Source organism: Amblyomma mixtum, chromosome 3 (genome assembly GCF_055824585.1).
Source record: "Amblyomma mixtum isolate Tamu chromosome 3, ASM5582458v1, whole genome shotgun sequence".
NCBI lineage: Eukaryota > Metazoa > Arthropoda > Arachnida > Ixodida > Ixodidae > Amblyomma > Amblyomma mixtum.
The window spans coordinates 398,530,331-398,550,436 of NC_143014.1; the positions used below are offsets into that span (position 1 = coordinate 398,530,331).

Sequence of the window (20,106 nt, forward strand, 5' to 3'; positions counted from 1 at the left end):
GTATACCATTCGGCATGGAGAATACTCGAATATTTGAGCAAAAGCTTCACCACACAAGGTAAAGTGAGTTTTGTGGTGGCCCCAAGTTTCACCTTCAAATGACCTTCATAACCAAAGCACATGGCACGTTGCCAACAGATAAAGCAAAGGAAAGACTCATAACTAGCCCCCTGGGACAGTGGACACCTTAGTCGGGCTTTAAGCTACAAAACAGATGAAGAGCGGCAGCTTCAAAAGCAAAGGAAAGGCGCATAACTGGCCTCCTGGCGCAGTGGACACTTAGTCGCGCTTAAGCTAAGAAACCGATGGAGTGGGAGCTTCGAAACCAAAGGAAAGGCATAACTGCCCCATGGAACAGTGGACAAAATTGGTAAACAGTGGCAAAATTGGTAAATTGGTTTTTGAGGAAAGAAATGCACTATCTGTCTCACACATCTCGGTGGACACCTGAACCAGAGGGAAGGCACATAACTGCCTTCTTGAAACAGTGGACACCTCAATCGTGCTTTAAGCAACGTGGCGGTAGTGAGATATGTGCGCTGCATGCATTGGCACTGATGTTGTGGCAGAAACGCGGCACTGAAGCCATAGGCCGTCTGCGTTCATTGTGTTCATTACCACTGGCATTGGCGTTTTGGACTCCCGATGATTTTTAAGAAAAGGAAGTGCGCATAACTGGCGCCCTGGGTCAGTGGACACCTGAATTGCGCTTTGAGGTACGGGGGATGGTGAGAGAGAGATGTGGGCTGCATGCGTTAGCACTGACGTGTGGCAGAAACACGGCACTGTGGCAATAGGCTGCAGCGTTCATTGGGTGAGCAAACTCTTGCGATCAACCATTAGCTGCCGCCCGTCAAAGTGGCAGGGTGGGTGCGCTCCCTATCCAGTATCCGGAACGGACTCAACGTTACAGACGCCAAGCACCATATAGTTGCCTGATACGTCATAGCTTTTGCTCTCTAACCAGGTTCAGCAGTAGTTGAACCGCAGCTAACTTTTTTCCGTCCAGATCACTAAACATCAGCTGACAAGACTACACTGAATATGCACTTTGAGTAGCCACTACCATCTGGAAGGTTCTAAACACGACAGTTCACATATAGCCTACAGCTGCACAGCATGCCGTTATCTTCCAACTGGTTACTCTGTCAGGTTCCAACTTTCAAAAATGGGTTCAAAAGCACTTTAGTGGTTGGCAGCCACAAATGGTTGGATCATTGGATCACGGTGGATCATGGAGAGAGTTTTTTTCATCTATGATGGCCGCGCTCAAGCGTTGCGTATTCCAATGCATGACCTGAATGCCTAGTTTTCCCACTAGTCAGTATATTAACTGTATGGATGCCGAGATAATCTGTCTTGGAATGCCATTCAGGAGTGTCTGGAAAGCTGAGAAAGACGCCGCCTCAGCAGAAAAGAAGGGCCTTCATCCAATAAACCACAGCTGTCTCCTGCTCAGTCGCCTGAGAAATCCTCTGCAGCAACCCTTGAGGTCCACTCCCTTCACACCACCAGCCACCTCAACGGGTGTCCCATTTTAGTGTGCACGCATCTCTGAGTGATCAGAAATGATAGGATCACTGGCACCCGTTTGCTATCTTCCCCGGTGCATTCACAGCCAGTCATTGACTGCTTCGTCCCAACACACATTGAAGCATTGTGTGCTGCTGCGATCCGAGATCAGTTAGTGCGTACGGCTGTTCTCGATAGCCGCCAAAGCAATGTTTTTGCTGTGAGCTGGCAATCGAATCCACGAGGAGAGCGCATTTTTTTGTGCGCGAGATCATGTATTCAAACTAGACAGTGCCGTTCAGAAAAGTATGTTTGCCGGCAAATTCAGCTGGTCACGAAAATTTCAAATACTTCAAATACTGAAACTGCTTGCAAATCAAATAGAAAAAAAATATTTCACAAAGTCTATTCAAAATTTCTATATTCACACACTTCTACACTTCGTGTACTTTGGATTTCCACATGCTACACGAATGTCACAAACTCTAGGGGCTAATTCAGTGTCATGAACATGGTTGCAGCAGAGATGGCAGGTATTTCCTGTTTGGAGTTAGAAAGGGGCAGTTGCACGTACAGGTCTTTGGCTCTATCGCTTTCTTTTCTGAACATTGTGCTTTTCAGCGTGCTCGCCGACGGGTTTGCTGTTCTATGGCTACCAGTCTAAGTGTTGTGCACAAGTCATGGCTGAATGCTAGCTATGACAGAACACTCTGTCAAGAGGAAAGCAACACAGAAAGTGGTGCAGAGTGATAATGGCAGTGGTCAGGCCATCAGCTGACTGGGACTGCATAGTGTTTGGCGAAGCAACACAATGATGAAAATAAACGCAACGAAGTTTTGCGGTAATATTTGCACATAAGTTTTATTTACAAATGATACAACAAATTTGCTGATGCTGTGAAGTCATGTGATGTCACTTGTCAATAAGGGTTCCTCTGACAATTTTTTTCTTTCCATCCTGTTCTCCCTGAGGACCCTGAAAATTTGAAAAACTTGTCAGGACACCAAGCCACAAAAAGCATAACTACTGAAGTACAAGTGGCACCGCGAATGGAAGTGCACCTGCACGTGCCTTCTCTAATGACAGTGAAGACTCCTTGGCTTAGTGGCAAAAGCCTATGGCACTGCGTGTGTTGGGCGATCCCCAGTCCACATCAGTCAGGGGACCTGTGGGGGGTGGGAGTGACCCACAGGCCCTCGAACCTTCCCTCCCTCCTGACCAATAAGGACGCGTGTGGGAAATGGGAGGCCATCTTTTATGCCATCGATAGTTCGATAGCATAGGTCGGCACACTCATTCATGAGTGCACTCATATCGCCTCACTCACACTCATGTCTGTGAGTGTGAGTGAGTGCGAGTGAGCGGATGTGAGTAAGGGTGGTCACGAGTGTGAGTGAGAGTGAGTGGTTGTGAGTTTGAGTAGACATGAGTGCGAATGCGAGTGAGTGGATATGAGTGCCGGTGGTCATGAGTGTGAGTGCGAGTGGATGTCAGCATGGGTGGCCATGAGTGAGTGAGTGGATGTGAGTGTAAGTGGAGATGAGTGTGAGTGAGTGGATGTGAGCATGAGTAGAGGTGAGTGGTGAGTGGACATGTTTGATGAGTAGATGTGAGTGGACATGAGTGGTTGTGAGTGGTTGTGAGTGGACGTGAGTGGTAATGAGTGGATGTGAATGATGGGTGGACGTGACAGCGAAGTCGGTCGCGTATGTTTCGCGACGACGATACCCGCTCAGCTATTTTCATGTTGTTGACAGCTGAGGGAAGCAAATATTGACTACTGAGGGCGCTCGAGGCAGCATAAGGCATCATGCTCGTGTCTTTGGACAACCGAAGCAGAGGATTCTGCTGGCACAGGAACGGCAATCTTTCGTTGTGTTTGTAGTTCACCATTGGCACGGGCGCAGACCCTTCACGGACGCAATGAGCTGCTACAAGTTTGTGAGATCCTTTATCGAATTTCGCATTGCCAGTCCTGAAAATATAGAGAGGTGTATCTTGCCACGCTCCCCACACGGCTCGATCTCATATACACAAGAGTTATGATGCTTACTGCTGAAACAAGGACTGTCCGCTTCTTGGCAATGACTACCGTAAGATGGGATCTTAAGTGCTGCAGTGGACTCTTAGGTTTTTTTTTCTGTGCCCAGGTGTGTGCATTTCAGAGCTCTGCTCCGGCCGTAATTTGTTCATTGGGCTGGACCCATGCGAAAACCTGACCTACTTGGCCCCTAAGCTTTGTCACTGGAGGAGTGAAATCGAAATGAGCTTGTGAAATGCGATTTTGTTTATTTTTCGCGTTTTCAGTGAAGTAAGTGGATTAGCTTCTGTTTGCATGCATCCATTTTAGCAATCCTACCCACACTGATATCTGGACAGCATGAGGTATCCTTTGAACCGGATACTACGATTTCCTCTAAAAACTTCTGGATAGCGCTTTTTCACAGTAAAGTCCTTTACTTTCAGAAGGGCGCACGCTACAAAATGGCTCACAGGTTACCTGCATACGCATTCTTCCGCGAACGAAGTTGAAGAATAATCAGGTGAAATGTAAGTGCCCCCTATCACCACGCAGATGCGCACGTGGTCTCTGCATGCACCAGCCTCAAAAACATTGCGCTGGTTTGTAAAACCTCCTTCAGACAGGGATCATGTGCAATGCAGAAAACGTTCTGCACTGCAGACATGTCCACAGATTGGTCACACATAGTAGCTTAGGAGGTTTTGTAAATGAATTGCTAATGACAACTCCCTCTAGCATCGTTATTACGCGGGGAAATCGTCTACTTGCGGCCCATTCCAGCCATTTTCCTTTCCGTGAGGAAATCACTCGATCGTTTGAAAAACACGCTCCATTTTTCATGCCGCAAAATGTATTCATATGTCCACTTGACTCCAATGTGTTCATGCAGAGTGACGGAGCGTCATTGTCAAGCCAGACCAAATACTGGTAATTAGACACCATCCAAGGCTATTGTCAAGACAAACTCATTATTTTTACTTAGACACAGTCATAGGCGCGTGCATAAGGAAGGGAGGAGCCCCCCCCCCCCCCAATCATGCAAGCCCCCCAATCGCCAAGTCTGCTTCATACATTGACTCTGTCGGACCTGTTCCGTCATTGTTTACAGTGCAGTGCTATGGCCAATCAGGTTTTTTAGAGGCCGAAGACTCATGATGTTGCGTTCTAAGAACTGTTTACTGGCCGGGTCGTTTTGAGGCAAGCTTTTCAGGTTCTTTTTTGCTCTGACAGTAACAAAAAACAAATCCGTCACATTTGCTGGGGTTTAAAGAGAATGGAAATTATTCTGGAAGCGCGATGTTACATCGATACTTCAGCGACGCAGTGACATGCCTTCCTCTGCCAATACCCACGTGTTGAACAAGGGAGGGAAAGCCTCAGTATGCTTGCGAACGTTTCAACAAGAGGGCTGTCTTAGTCAGGATGAAGACACGACCTCTTGTGGAAACACTGGCAAGCACCCTGAGCCTTTCCCCTCCTTTCGTTCACATTTTGAGTGTGAAGGAACCAGCGGCTTATCCTCGCTATACCATATATTCATCTGCCGATGTTACAGATTAAAATAAAAACTACTGCTGAATAATGCCTTGTATAATTTGAAATTACATCGCATGGAAATATATGTTCTATAATCATTCCTCACCTTTGCGCTCCGTTCTGGCCGTAAGGGCCTAGGTGAGAGGTTGAGGAGGAGGGTGGGGGGGGGGGGGGGGGGGGGGCACTGCGCTGAAACATGGCTCATTTTCATGGAGAACCCTGCGCACGCCTATGGACACCGTTCAAAAACTTGTCTAAGCATCTTAGCTGCTGACACTATACAGGCACTCATCGTCTCAGCAGCAAGCCCGAGAGCGCACGTGCGTACCATTCAGTGCATGGAATATGCATGATCAGTGACCACTTCCATCGAGCAGTGAAACTGTGAAAATTGGCCAAATAGCCCGACAAAGCCTGGGCGGCTCAGCACCACGTCTTTGCAACTCAGGCTATGCTAGGGGAGCCACGAGGGCAGTCGGCCATGACAGTAAATCCCCCATCCCCTCCGTTGTCAGCAAACAAGGAAAGAGTGAGTGAACGTGAATGAGAGTGAGCGGACATGAGTGTGAGTGGTTGTGAGTGTGAGTGGTCATAAGTGCGAGTGAGTGGTCATGAGTGCGAGTGGTCATGAGTGTGAGTGGTCATGAGTGCGAGTGAGTGTGAGTGGTCATGAGTGTGAGTGAGTGGTTGCGAGTGCGAGTGGTCATGAGTATGAGTGAGTGGCTGTGAGTGCGAGTGGTCATGAGTGCGAGTGAGTGGTTGTGAGTGCGAGTGGTCATGAGTGGGAGTGAGTGTGAGTGGTCATGAGTGCGAGTGAGTGGTTGTGAGTGCGAGTGGTCATGAGTATGAGTGAGTGGCTGTGAGTGCGAGTGGTCATGAGTGTGAGTGAGTGGTTGTGAGTGCGAGTGGTCATGAGTATGAGTGAGTGGCTGTGAGTGCGAGTGAGTGGTTGTGAGTGCGAGTGGGAGTGAGTGGTTGTGAGTGTGAGTGGTTGTGAGTGGTCATGAGTGTGAGTGAGTGGTTGTGAGTGCGAGTGGTCATGAGTGCGAGTGAGTGGTTGTGAGTGCGAGTGGTCATGAGTGGGAGTGAGTGGTCGTGAGTGCGAGTGAGTAGTTGTGAGTGCGAGTGGTCATGAGTATGAGTGAGTGGCTGTGAGTGCGAGTGGTCATGAGTGCGAGTGAGTGGTTGTGAGTGCGAGTGGTCATGAGTGGGAGTGAGTGTGAGTGGTCATGAGTGCGAGTGAGTGGTTGTGAGTGCGAGTGGTCATGAGTGGGAGTGGTCATGAGTGCGAGTGAGTGCGACACAGTATTACTATGCCACAGAAGCCATCTTAATAGCTCAAAAAGTCCATTTTTAAAAATCGAGGCAGGCTACCCTACCGGTGGCATGTGGATGCAGTGGTGGTATGTGGGCTAGGGAACCTGTATGGACTGTATTGTATCAGCAGCAAAATTCTGAGGCATTGCATCACGACCTACTTACTTGATAATATATTACTATATATAGTGGATGAAGCACTGTCAATTCCCTATCCCTTATCCTTGCCTGCTAATTACCTCTTACCTTCAGACATTTTAGACTATTGGCTGATTGCTCCAAAATGAATATTTATCCGTGCACCCGCATTCCGTAAATTTTCGCTAAAGATATGGTTGAAACCAGGGCGGATTTAGGCTGGGAAGGGGGGGGGGGGAGTGCATTTTCTACAGAACAAAAAAAAAAAACAGCACTGACCCCCATTTTTTTTTTTAGACGAAAATTTCAATGCATTGTGTAAAACTTCCACAGCTGCCTATTGTACTCTTCATGCAAGAATTGGCCATAAAGCTTCCCCTGGATGGAAGTAATTACAAAAATATTAACAGCAAATCTTTCCTTCGGGCAGACAGCCTAAAAATTGTAGCACACTTTTCTGAATATATATGGTATCTTGCACCACGCAGCATAACTCCTCAATTTAACACTTTTTTTTTTCGTTTCATCCCTGGAAATTTTAATTCTGGAAAAAGCCCGGACTGGAAAAACTAATTTGTACTCCATTTTTGCTCACTATCCTAATATATAAACAATTAAACGTAGTCGTTTACGGATACAAAATATCGTAAGTTCGTGTACTACATTTCCTGGCTGAAATTGCTATGCTATCCTCTTGCCGCATGCAACACTGGGTCCAAGTGAAACGCCAACGCCCAATTCTTATACTATGCAACAATGCATTCCTTTAACTGAAACCTCTTTACGAATACAGTAGCCGACGGGTAATTCGGACTCCAATAATTCGGACTTGTAGGATATTTCGGACTTCAGTGAGGCACCGTCAGTCACCCCATAGAAGCGCATACATATTCGCGACGGATATTTCGGACTTTAAAAGTCCGAAAGTTCGATTTTTCGGACTAATTTCAGTCGCCTGCAGGCCAAAATCTGCCATCTTATCGGCTTTTCGCCGGCGCAACAGGCGCCATCTTGGATTGAGGTGGATTGGCTCTGCAGTTGGATTGGCTTGACATGGTTTCGGTGCCCCATTTTTGCCAGTAGAGGTCCCTGCATTCTCTGCCACTTCGAGGTGGCAGTCGGATTGTCATCGCCGTCAACCTGCTTTTGTCGCCAACGCTGACGCGGGCAGCTATCTCTTTGTGCTTTGTCTCATACGTTCGCCATTCGCCGTGTTGTCACACGAGTTTCTCCGACCGCGTCAACCGAGTGGCGCGCCGTCAATCCTTTGGCCGTTTTGTGATTGCGTCCGGCGGTTCCACCGCTCTGAACGAAAAGTGCCTCATTTTTGCGTGTTTGACGAGCGGTGTGGTGCGCACTCGGGCTGTGGACATGGCCCCGCCAGTGCTGCCGGGTCCGTCAAAGAAGCGTGGGAGCTATTCTACCATGACCCTTGAGAAAAAGGCAGCGATCATAAAGCTAGTGCTGAGTGGGCGAACGCAAGCTGACGTGGCCAAGGAGTTCGCACTGTCGAAGCAAACTATTTCGGATTACGTGAAAAATAAGGAGATTTTTTCCGCCTTTGAAGCGCCCCACAGCAGCAGCCAGAAGAACGACAGGAAAGGCGACCACCCCGAATTGGAGAAGGCCTTGCTACTCTGGCTTAAAGCTGCTTTAGCGAAAAACCTTCCAGTGTCGGGCGACACGTTGAAGGAAAAGGCAGAGACCCTGGCCGTGAAAATGAGAATTGAAAAATTCAAGTTCACGGACGGATGGCTCCGCGGTTTCAAGAAGAGGCACGGTGTGTCTTTTAAGAAGATGTGCGGGGAGAGCGGAGCCGCCAACCCAGCCACGGTAGCAGACTACCGTCAGACGAAGTTGAAGCCCTTGTTGAGCCAGTACAGCCCGGAGGACACCTTCAACTTTGACGAGACCGGCCTCTTTTTCAAGATGTTGCCTGACCGCACCCTCTCTTTTTCGGGTGACTCCTGTTCAGGGGGCCGCCACAGCAAGGAAAGGATAACAGTAATGGTAGGTGCAAATGCCACTGGCACTGAGAAGCTGCCACTTCTTGTGATAGGCAAATCCAAAAATCCTAGGTGTTTTAAGGGCGCGAAGAACCTTCCCGTGTGGTACTGCAGCAACTCCAAGGCATGGATCACTCATGCTTTGTTTGAAGATTACGTGCGTCGACTCGACCGAAGTTTCGAGCGGCAGGGGCGACAAGTTATTATTTTTGTTGATAACTGCGCGGCTCACGGCACCATCGACAACCTGAAAGCCATTCGGCTCGAATACCTGCCACCAAACACCACCACCGTGCTCCAACCAATGGACCAGGGGGTGATCAAAAACCTTAAGGTGCATTATTGGACCCGTCTTCTGCGGCGCACAGTCCTTTGTTTTGACAACGGGAAAAAGTACGCCACGGATCTTTTTGCGGCGGTTAGCATGCTGGCTGACGCGTGGAAGGCAGTGAGAGCGGAAACAATTGCTAATTGCTTCAGGCACGCTGGATTCTCCGCCGATAAAGTCGATGACGTAGAAGACTGCAACGATTCTGAGGATTTGACTGCAGACAGTGGCGAAGACCTCATCGTTGACCTTCGCGGGAACGGAATGGACATTCCAACGGGCTCCACGTTCCGCGAGTTTGTTGAAGTGGACGACGGCCTCGATATGTGTGCGGACCTCACGGACGACGAACTTGTACGCCAAGTTCTTCAACCTGAAGACGAGTCGGACTCCGACGACGACTCGGGCGGCCTACCACAGCCATCGCTTGCACAAATTACGAACGCTGTGAACTTGCTGTCTAGCGTGTACAGCGAAACGACAACTTTGGCGCAAATACAAGCGCAAATCGTCGCCAGCAAAAGAAATTTGCCGCAAGGTAAAATCAGCGACTTTTTTAAGCCGATTTCCTCTGAATAAAGTGATTTTTTGTGCTTCACGGATTTTTCGGACTGTTCGATTATTCGGACCATTTTTCGGGTCCCTTCAAGTCCGAAAAAACGGTCGGCGACTGTACTATATACTTCGCTGCCTCCTACGCACAAACATAAGCTGCACTGACTGTATAGTATGTATGAAAGCAGAAAGGGCATGTACTGTGCTTCGTTCGTAGGCGCTGTTTGCATGCTTTATTCTGGCCTGACAGTCTACAAGTCCAAAGTTGTGTTTTGGAGTCCTGTAACTTCCATCTTTCCCGTGTTCTTCTATTCGGCCGAGAATCCGTCACATGCTGGTAAGCAGGAAAGCAAAACAGTACAAGTGGGCGAGGCAGAAGTGGCTACTTAAGCTGACCACCGCACACAGCCAGTGGTCAGCTACAGGCACCTCACTACCCATCGGTGTCATGAAAACGTGAGATGCCGCCACACACAGCCCAGCCGATGCGCACACCTACCCCCCCCACAGCCGCCATAGCGGCAGGGTCACTGGCCTCCTCTCCACTTGCACCCTCCTCTTTCTTCTCACCACTTTTCTTCCAAGGTTTCATAAAAAAACCAGCGCCAAATTTTTGCACAATGGCACTACTACTGCTAGTGCAGTAAAACTGAAAACTAAAAGACAGGTCATGACAGCTCACCTGATCAACCAATTTGCGCTTATTCATGCCTTTCCGTTCCAGCTGCTTTTCAATGATGCGGGCATTGTTGGCATATGAATCAGCAACTTCCCTCTGAAACAGAAAAAGCAAAAAAAAAAGTGAGCGACAGCTGTAGCAGCAACCTAAGAATGAGTTCAAAAGTCAAGAGACATTAGAAACCTACTGGAGACTTTCTTACTGATAAAGCCAGTTTGATATGTACGTTCATTTCAGGATATATATATATTTATATATATATATAAACGTAATTCGGTTGACTCTGACGAAGGCCAGACCCTGGTCGAAACGTTAGAATAAAGTTGTTGTTTTTCTACCGTGTGTCAACCGAATTACGTTTACGTTCTACCGGATCCATCCGATCTTCACCCCTTCTTATATATATATAAAAGAGGAAGACGAGGCTAAAAGCACGAAGTCTGACAAGGCTTCATCTCTCACCACCTGAGGTTCTCAGTATGCAAAACTTTCAAATACACACACAGGAAATCCCGCTGTTAACCGTACAAACATAAGATAAAACATAATGCACATATTAACACACAATACACGCTGTAGACCAAGGGAAAACGCGGGTCTTGAAATGAACATTTTTATTACTAAAGATATCGTAATGAAATTGGGTGTGCATATAGGTTTCTTCTTCATGTTTTCAAAAACATGACTAGTTTTAGTATATTTCAATTAGTTCCCATATTAAAAGAAAATAACTGAGGCATAATTTTTCACAAGGCTCACCACCATTCCCAGTTGCGGTGCAACAAAGTGACCTACCACCAGCTGTCATGGAGACTTCCATCGCGATTAGTTATATCGCCTCCCTAAAGCAGCTTGTGGAAGCAGCACTATCGGTGATGGGCATGTGGCTGCCCTGGACAGCTTGGAAAGTGCTGTAATAAGATCTAGTTTGAATAAATAGACGTGCACTGCGGTTTTACACAGTTCGACTTTATACTTCTGGCTCTAACATGAGAAGTCCACTTACTACGTACTTCGGATATAAACAACGCAATCCACGTGAAGATCAGATTCATCATAAGTGGACTCGACTATATATGCGAGTTTACTACAGACGGGTTCTACTGTAGATAGGTCAGGTCCCTCAAAAATGCTGTCAACCAAAACTCTGTACAATTCTGCTGGTGTTTCAGTAGTTTATTTGATATTACCATGCCACGACTCCTAGCAAGACTGTTCTCATTGGGTGTGGCCCACAGCACTCGCATTCTAATTTGTAAGAAATCCAGACGTTTCAACAGCAAAGTGTCATTTATGAGCCACTGGGTGTACTCCACACCGTATTGGCACACAGTCCCCCCAAGGGCATCTGAGCACACCTGCCTTGTTCATGACCAAAGCCTTCGCAAATCAAAGGCGCATATCCTTTTCTGGTACAGTCGAACCCCGCTACAACGAACGTCGCTTCAACGAAATTTTCGCTTCAACGAAATATTTCCAATTCCCCGTCAGCTCGCTATACAAAGTAATGGAACAAATTTCTCATCACAGCGAACCATTTTTGGGGCGCGTTTCCGCTTCAACGAAATTTTTGCTATGCGAAGCTCGATTTAAAAATATATCTTACAATAAAACAAGCATATCGCCGCCCATCTATGTACTTCCATAGGCCCACGCTGCTTTGTTTCGCTAAACATTCGCTGGACCCAACTAATCCGCTCACTGAAACGCACATGATCACTGCCATAGCTTGGTGTTGATGACTATCGGGCTGGCTGCCTTGCGACAAGGCGCGGGGGCAAGCTCCCGTTTTCTTCCAATCCAATCCAGAGCCGCAACCAATCCGTTGCCAAAGGACGCAGCAGCCTGGCAACAGCAGCGCGTTTGCCCTAGTTTTTTTCACTCGTGCTTGTGCTGCTAGTGCGCTGTATTAAATGCGAGCATGGCGACTTCATCTAGAAAGCGGAAGTTCCTCTCGCTTGAAGAGAAGGCACGGATTATCAGCGCGGCATCCAGTGGCAGGAAAAAGGGAGATGTTGCAGCGGACTTCGGCATCTCACAGAGCACGCTGTCAACGATCTTGAAGTCGAAAGACGCGATAGCGCAAGCTCTTTCTTCGGGGACATCCGCGAAGCGGAAAAAGCTGACGCAAGCGGCTCATGAGGACCTTGAGAAGGCTCTCTACACGTGGTTCCTCGACGTGCGCGCAAAGAAGATGCCGGTCAGCGGAAACATGTTGCAGCAAAAGGCACTTGGCTATGCCTGTATGCTGGGCATCAATGATTTCAAAGCCAGCTCAGGGTGGCTGACCCGTTTTAAGGCCAGGCATGAAATCGTCGCTAAAGTGCTGTGTGGGGAGTCGGCCTCATCAGACGCCGACGCTGCATCTGCTTGGGCATCAGCTACTGTGCCGGAATTAATGGAGAAATATGCCACATCAGACATATACAATGCCGATGAAACGGGACTTTTCTTCGAGCTCCTCCCCTCCAAGATGCTTCACATGAAGGGCCAGCCATGCAGCGGAGGGAAGCATAGCAAAAAGCGTGTGACTGTGCTCCTGTGCTGCAACATGGACGGGTCTGACAAGCGCTGCCCACTGGTGATCGGCAAAAGTGCGAAGCCGCGGTGCTTCAAAGGTGGCAAGAGCCTGCCCGTCAAATATGTTGCCAATAAGAAGTCTTGGATGACACGGGCCGTTTTCAAAGAGTGGCTAACCGCTTTCGACCGTGACATGACGGCAAAGAAACGTAAGGTTTGTTTGCTTATCGACAATTGCTCAGCGCATAACGTTGAAGACGTTCAGCTTCAAAGCGTGGAAGTAAGATTCTTCCCGCCGAATTGCACGGCTTTAATCCAGCCGCTGGATCAAGGTATTATCAATAGCGTTAAAAGCGCTTATCGACAGCGACTGATTCAGCGGCTGGTGTTAAACATCGACACCGGTCGGGCAATCAAAGTGGATTTGTACATGGCTGTACAGATGGTCTCAGCAGCGTGGACGGCAACCAGTCGCAGTATCATCTACAACTGTTTTGTGCACGCCGGCTTTCACTCCGATGCTCAACTGGCAGCGAACTCCACGTCGGACGAGGAAGGTTGCAGTACAATTGCTCCACCCTCCACAGAGGCCAATGCGGCATGGGCAGCCCTTCAGGACTCCGGAGATGTGCCGGCCGATGTTCACATCGGCGACTACATCGCTGTTGACAGTGAAGTGCTAGCTCACGAGGAGCTGAGTGACGAAGCTATAATTGAGGGCGTTCGCCACAACGACGCATCATCGGATGATGACAGCGACGCGGAGGACTTAGCGCCACCACCTGCAATAAAAGTGATGGATGCTTTTGATGTGATCCGCAGATTTTTCGGTGCTCACGATGACGACGTCGCGATGCAACTGTTCACCGAGTGCGAAAGCCGCGCCACTGCACTCGTGGCAAAAAAAAAAAGAAGCAGAAGAAGCTGACCGACTTCTTTGGAAATAAATGATGTTTTGGGACTACAGTGAAAGCTCGTTAATTCGACCCCCGTTAATTCGGCAAATCGGATAATTCGACGCGCGCGCGAGGTCCCTACAATTATACATAGGAGTCTATGGGGCGAAACTCTCGTTAATTCGAACAAATTCTGCCGTGCGTCGGTTAATTCGACTTCACTCCGCAGCCCACCAAGCCGGTGTGCCGAGAGCAAAAAGAAAAAAACACTGCCATGAGCGGCGCTACTGTACGGCTGATAGGCCATCCCTATGGTCATATCATCCATCCATCTGTCCATCCATCCGAGGAAGCGAGTTAGCGGCGGCCGAAGCGGCTGGCGTCTTTTTTTTTTTTTGTGCTTTGTTGTGTCGCAGCAGTCGCTATCACGGTTATTTACGGCGCCTTTTTTGGTAAATGCGCGCTTTGTCAGCGTGTTTACAGCGCTACTTGTTGCTGTTTTGTTGCACTGAGAGAAGGGTGAAAGGAAATCGCAAGGGATTGCCTACTGGCTCAGCCACCACCGCTGCCATGTGCAGATAGAGGAGAGCTAAAAGATCAGAGAAAAAGATAGAGAAAAGATAAGACACCCGTCCACAGTCCCCGTGCAGATAAGAGGAGAGTTAAAAGATCAGAGGAAAGATAAGACGCGTCCCAGCAACAACGCCACGCTGTGCTGGTTGAAAAAACAGATAAGCGGGGAGCGGCGCTCCCTTCACCTCCTCCCCGCGCTGCTTTCCGGTGGGTAGCGCGCAGGGCCTGCTCGCCGCCTCGCCTTCGTGTCCTGTCAGCTGACCGAGGATGAAATAATTGAAGTGACAGGCGCTGACAACGACGACGATTTACGATTGTGAGCAGTTGCACCAAATGCCGAAGTGCACGGTGAAAGAAGCCGCAGAAGCCATGTCCGTGCGGGAGGACTTCTGTGAACAAATCCCTGACGGCGCGTGTGCCGCGGAGCACCTGGCAGCTGTTAGAGCTATCGTAGTCGCTCAAATTCGCTCGAAAAAGCGGACGGTGATTACAGATTTCCTTGCCAACTAAAGGTATACGTCCTGTTGCGGCAAACATTGTTTTTTGTTGTTCATTCGATAATTCGACATTCGGATAATTCGACAATTTTTCGCGGTCCCGTCAGTGTCGAATTAACGAGCTTTTACTGTATGTGGTCCAACCTGACAGTGTTTTTGGGCTGTTTTCGCCTCAACGAAATTTCGCTTTAACGAAATTTTTCGCGCGCCCCGTCAGTTTCGTTGTAGCGAGGTTCAACTGTACTTTTTTTTAAAGTCCCTTTTTATACTACAGTCAAATCTCGATGTTATGATCACGGCTGATTAGAATTTCAGTGTGATTTCGATTCGCAAACTTTCCTGGATAAAGTGTGGTGTGTAACAATGGCCAGAACTTGGGATGGTTCAAACAACCTACCGTGACACAACAGATGGTATGAATGAGTGCAAGCGCACCTGTGAGCACCAAGTGCTCCCCTCACACCACAAATGCCATGGTTGCCAGTCACGCAGTACGCATCATAAGCCGTGGAAAGTGGCCCACACACCACCCGCTGATGCCGCAATTGCTAGTCACAGGGTTTGCAGTACGCTTAGTGAGTGGTGGCATGCAGTTTTAAAATATAAAGCCCGTCAGCCGCAAACAGATCTATGTTAATGCATTTCCCATGCTTCTGCATGCAACGTTCATTTTCGAATGATGGAAACATTTTTTGCAACCCCATAGGGTTCGTATCATCTAGACTCTACTATACCTTCACCACGTCCTTTCACAGTTTAACCATTCAACTTCGTATTTAAGCATTTACAGATTCACTCCAGCAGGAGGACGCACCAATACCAACACATAATGGACCCCCTTTGAGACAAGCCCTGTAGAGCTGTATTCTTAAATGAGCTGAACCTGGAGGCCACTGTTCACTTTCGCATAGATGCAATTTAAAAACCTCTGCCTAAAACAAACCATCCAACTTGTGGACAGTGGTTAGCACAAACTTCTACTATGCACCACTGACTACCATCTCACAGTTACAAGTGGCCAATAGGTTTGTTTGAGACAAGTGGAGTTTAATGCCCCCGAAGCTGCATGTGATCTGTGCGAGACTCTGCAGTAGAGGGGTTCGGATTAATTTTCGCCACCAAAGGTTCTGTGATGTGACCTGACATCATACAAAAAATTCAGGGGGGCACTTTGTTGACCTAAAGTGCGGTGAGGCGAAAGCCTTAAGTGCGGTTTTGCTGCTTGTGTCACTGATGTGTTGTTGAGATGTTAAGCTTCGCCTCTAAGAGTGAAACACGACAGCATCTTGCAACGCTGCCAGGGAGTCCATAGAGCGCCATCGCCCATTCGGCTCTACGCCTTGCTCGTCGGTAAATTGGTTTTTGAGGAAAGGAAATGTGTCTGTCTCGCATACCTCGGTGGACACCTGAACCTCGCCGTAACGGGAAGGGAGGAGGATGGGAGTGAACGAAGACACCGTATTCACTAGACGCGCCTTTGTTCATTCCAAACCATCAAGCTAGCATGGTGGAGTGGTTAGCATGCTCGTCTGGCACTCCGGAGACCGGGGTTTGATTCGCGGACTCGGACAATTTCCTACTCGGTTTTATTTATTTATCTGGCCTGAGTAGAAAGGTTAATTAGGCTAATTGGGCGATTGAGCAATTAACTAAACTCATTCCCACTTACTTGGAGCATCACTATACGATCCCTTTAATTGGTTGCACGGTTACCAGCCAAAGTACAATAGGCCCCGTTTGAAATTCGCGCACCGGGACGTCACGATCATTTCGACCAATTGAAAGACGCGACGTTTCTGTCGACAACTCCTGCTTACAACGATGAGGCATTAAAGGCTTCCACCTTAATAGCATTGACTGGTTTCAGCGTGTTTCACTGTGTAAGAAAAGAGACTGGAACAGGGAAAGCAAGAATACAGAAGGAAAGCCAAGAGTACAGCTGAACAGGTTTATGCATGCAAGCACCTCAGCCTGGCAACAGTGATGGTAAATTTCAATTGGCCTTGCATGCAGTGTATAGTTAGGGCCATTCTGCTCTCATAATAGAGCAGGGCAGTAAACACGTTCGACTGATTTGACACATTAGACACATTAGACTGATATGCTCTATGACAAAAGGAGCTATTCTCACAGTAAAGCCCACAAGTGAATGGTTGCCTGAAGGTGTGGCACACAGGATTTTTAAAAATATTTTCTGGCACTTTCAAAGCGCCCAAGTAACAGTTTTTGTTATATACAGGTGGACAATTCCGGCACAGAGGCCTCCTCCAAGAAGCATGGCTTGGCTAGGCTTGGCTTGTGAGGTTCTGAAGCTGTACTATCGCGCTCAATATGACTTGCAACCTCAAGCAGCGTGGCTGAAGCGCTCCCCGGAAGCATGGTGGAGACGACAAGCGACGGGCTTGAAAACGAAAGGGAAAGAGTTTTGCTGTTCCACCACTCAGTCTTCTCCCCTATGCCGCCTGGTCTTGGCAGTACCATGGCGTTATCGCATCGCCGGCGCTTGCGTGACGATTGCAAGACGCACGTTACAGTTGGTTTTGTTTCATTCCTTTTGCTTTCACCTGTCGTGCCCGATAAAACCGCAGCCCAAATCGCGCTTCAGTCACAGTATGACTGGAGTGATTTTCGCGATTTGAGCCGGTGTTGGAGGAGCAGGGCACATTGCTGTTGCAAATATGGCTTGAGTTCCGGAAAGCGAACGTTTGCGAGCTCAGATTTCGATGAGCAGACGACGCGGGGGATGCGCCTGGCTGCTGGAACAGCAGAATCCTTTCCACTTAGCTTTCAGGCGCGCCGCTTGTCGGCACCACTATGCTTCCGAAAACGCTGCGGCCACATGCTCGCGGGTTGCAAGTCATATTGAGCGCGATAGTACATAGGCTATGAGGGACACCTTAGTGAACAGCTTCAGATTAATTTCAACCACCAGGGGCTTGTTATTTGCAGTAGCATTGCACAGCACACAGGCATTTCTACATTTCACCTCCACCGAAATGCAGATGGCACGGCTGGGATTTGATCCCGTAATGCTGGGCTCGGTAGCCAAACACCCCAGCCACTAAACTACTAAGACAGGTTTAGTCTACTTTGTTGCATACAACCACGGGTGAGAGAATAATGGTTTAAAAGGGCCCTCAGAGTGCTCTTCCCAAGCATGAAAGCCCCTGATGAGCAAGCTGGTTGAATGGCGTCCCAGATACGCGAACAAGAAAACAGTTGTCAGAAAGAGAAGATGGAGGCAGACGTTCCTCCTGAAATTTTGTGCCACAGCACTGTTCGCTCATCATGATATTATGAACGGCACCCGAGCCACAAATACTATGAGCATTTGGTGGACTGAACTAGAAGCCCACCTAAACTGAAAACACACCACCAAAAATTAACACAAATGTGAGCAGGGATGGTATCAGTGTCAGCACAATGATGTACGGGTGTGGCCAAAATATTACGCAGCACGCTTTGGCATTTAAAGTTTTCTGAAGTATTCCGTAGAAAAGACAATGGTTTATTGGGCTCACACGTAAGGGCGCCAGCGACATGTGCTAACTTATGTACAGGGCCCTTTGCTTCTGGGTTAAACTCACTTTTTACCTGAAAGTAGTCCTTCTAGGGAGCGTAGTTTTGCTGTGTACAAAGCTGAGGACCCCGCATACCAATCAAAGCCTGTATCATGCTTAAACAGAAGATGGCTTCTGTTGATTGATCATTTTAAACTTCTTTAATGCTTTTCATTTGTGATGGTGCTGAATTTGAGATCAGGTTCAAGCAATATGTTCTGGAAGCGAGAAGCCAAAACACAGGTACTGACCAAATGTTTCATTGGTACTATTGTAACAAGTGCTACCCACGCTACATCCTGCTCCAAGGCTGTTCTGCATTAAAATAACTGCTGTGACGTTGAATGAATGTTTTTGCAGAGTGTAAACAAAGGCAGGCAGGTCTTGCGTGGACACGGAAGTACTGGGCAAGAGATGATAATGTTCGAGGCGAAATAACTGTAATAAATTAAAAAAAAAAAATCTGGTATGTTGAACAAGTTTAGCGCAACATCCACTTCCACATTGTTTGCAGAAAAAAGTGCCAAAAATAGAGTATTTTATGTCTTGCACAAAAACGAGTGCTTTTACTAAACTGTCTCCTGCAACAAAATATGGCTCAATAAAGCGTGAAGTATGGAATACTTAGTCGAATAGCCCAATTTGCACCCAAATTTGAGCCCAAAAAATATTGCCTGATTTTTACTTCCTGAATTCTGGTTTGGTTTGGTTTATGGGGTTTAACGTCCCAAAGCGACTAAGGCTATGAGAGACGCCGTAGTGGAGGGCTCCGGAAATTTAGACCACCTGGGGTTCTTTAACGTGCACTGACATCGCACAGTACACGGGCCTCTAGAATTTCTCCTCCAAAGAAATTCCAGCCGCCACGGCCGGGATCGAACCCGCGTCTTTTGGGTCAGCAGCCGAGCACCATAACCGTTGAGCCACCGCGGCGGCCCTTCCTGAATTCTGGACTAAATAAAGTCTGAAAATGAAGGGCCCTACATATGTACACAGCAATTTCTAACGTTTGCTAGTTAAAGTATGAGAGGAGTTAAATCACTAAAGCATGCTTCGTAATAATACTGTCGGGACTGTATTAGTACTCCATCTTCACCAGGGGCTTTTGTTTACACGTGACCTTTGAATGTAAAGTGCAGCAGTCAGCCGGAGCAAATGTACTTGGAAATTGAGCCACTGCTGCAAAAAGACAAGGTGGAAACACCTACCGCTTCTATTTCCTCCTCTTCCTCATCAATGGTTGAGACAGTGACCGAGCTGAACTTGCCCATGTTCTTGGTGTGTTTGGTCACCATGATCTGGAAAAAAAAAGTAACGCACCCGCGTGAGCCCGAATGCACAGAATGTGTTCCAGGAGAGAACAACACTGTGTAAAAATGTGGAGTGAAAAAAAACAGAAAGGAAGTGGTGCTTGTGCACAGGACTGCCGACACACAGAGAAGACAGCAGGGCTTCAGGCTCACACAGCCAAGCTTCAAATGCCAAGCCCAACACTGTCAGAGCCCACAAGCAGCTCTTCCCACACTGGTTGCAGCATGCCCTGGCTTTTGTGTTCCCTTCTCATTCAGACTGCGTGTCTTCAAGGTGTGGTGGTGCTGAGTGACACATGCTCCTGAATGGGAACTAACATATACCAAGCCTTGCATGGTAGGAGTGATCTAAATGACATAAAGGATGAAATAAAACTCTAGCTCACATTAGAAACATATATAACAGCAGATCAGGTTCTTCTCCAAACCCAAGCCAAAGCCCCTAAAGATTCCAAGCGGCTTTCGAATGATGCAAAACTCAACTCACTTTGTAATGGCAGCCCTTGTCACCTGTCAATTCTCAACACAACCAGAGCAATTCAGGACCCTTTCCAACTATCAAATAATTGTTATGGAGTGAACTGGTGAGTCTGGTCACTGTGATGCACTGTGTTCTGGGTCTCAACAATCATAGGCTGCCTGCTAATTCCATTCT

The 20,106-nt window shown here is 47.9% G+C and overlaps 1 protein-coding gene across 1 annotated transcript in view; it reads right to left on the minus strand.

The window, feature by feature from the left end:
• Nucleotides 1-2,347: 2,347 nt before the first annotated feature.
• Nucleotides 2,348-20,106, minus strand: part of LOC149357312 (STING ER exit protein) — a 37,824-nt gene continuing 20,065 nt past the window's right edge. The window contains exons 5-7 of the mRNA XM_089584527.1: nt 19,350-19,439; nt 10,099-10,191; nt 2,348-2,488 (exon numbers count right to left, since the gene is read on the minus strand). Coding sequence (XP_089440653.1) covers nt 2,426-2,488; nt 10,099-10,191; nt 19,350-19,439 — 246 coding nt within the window. The 3' untranslated portion in view covers nt 2,348-2,425. The remainder of the gene's footprint in view (nt 2,489-10,098; nt 10,192-19,349; nt 19,440-20,106) is intronic.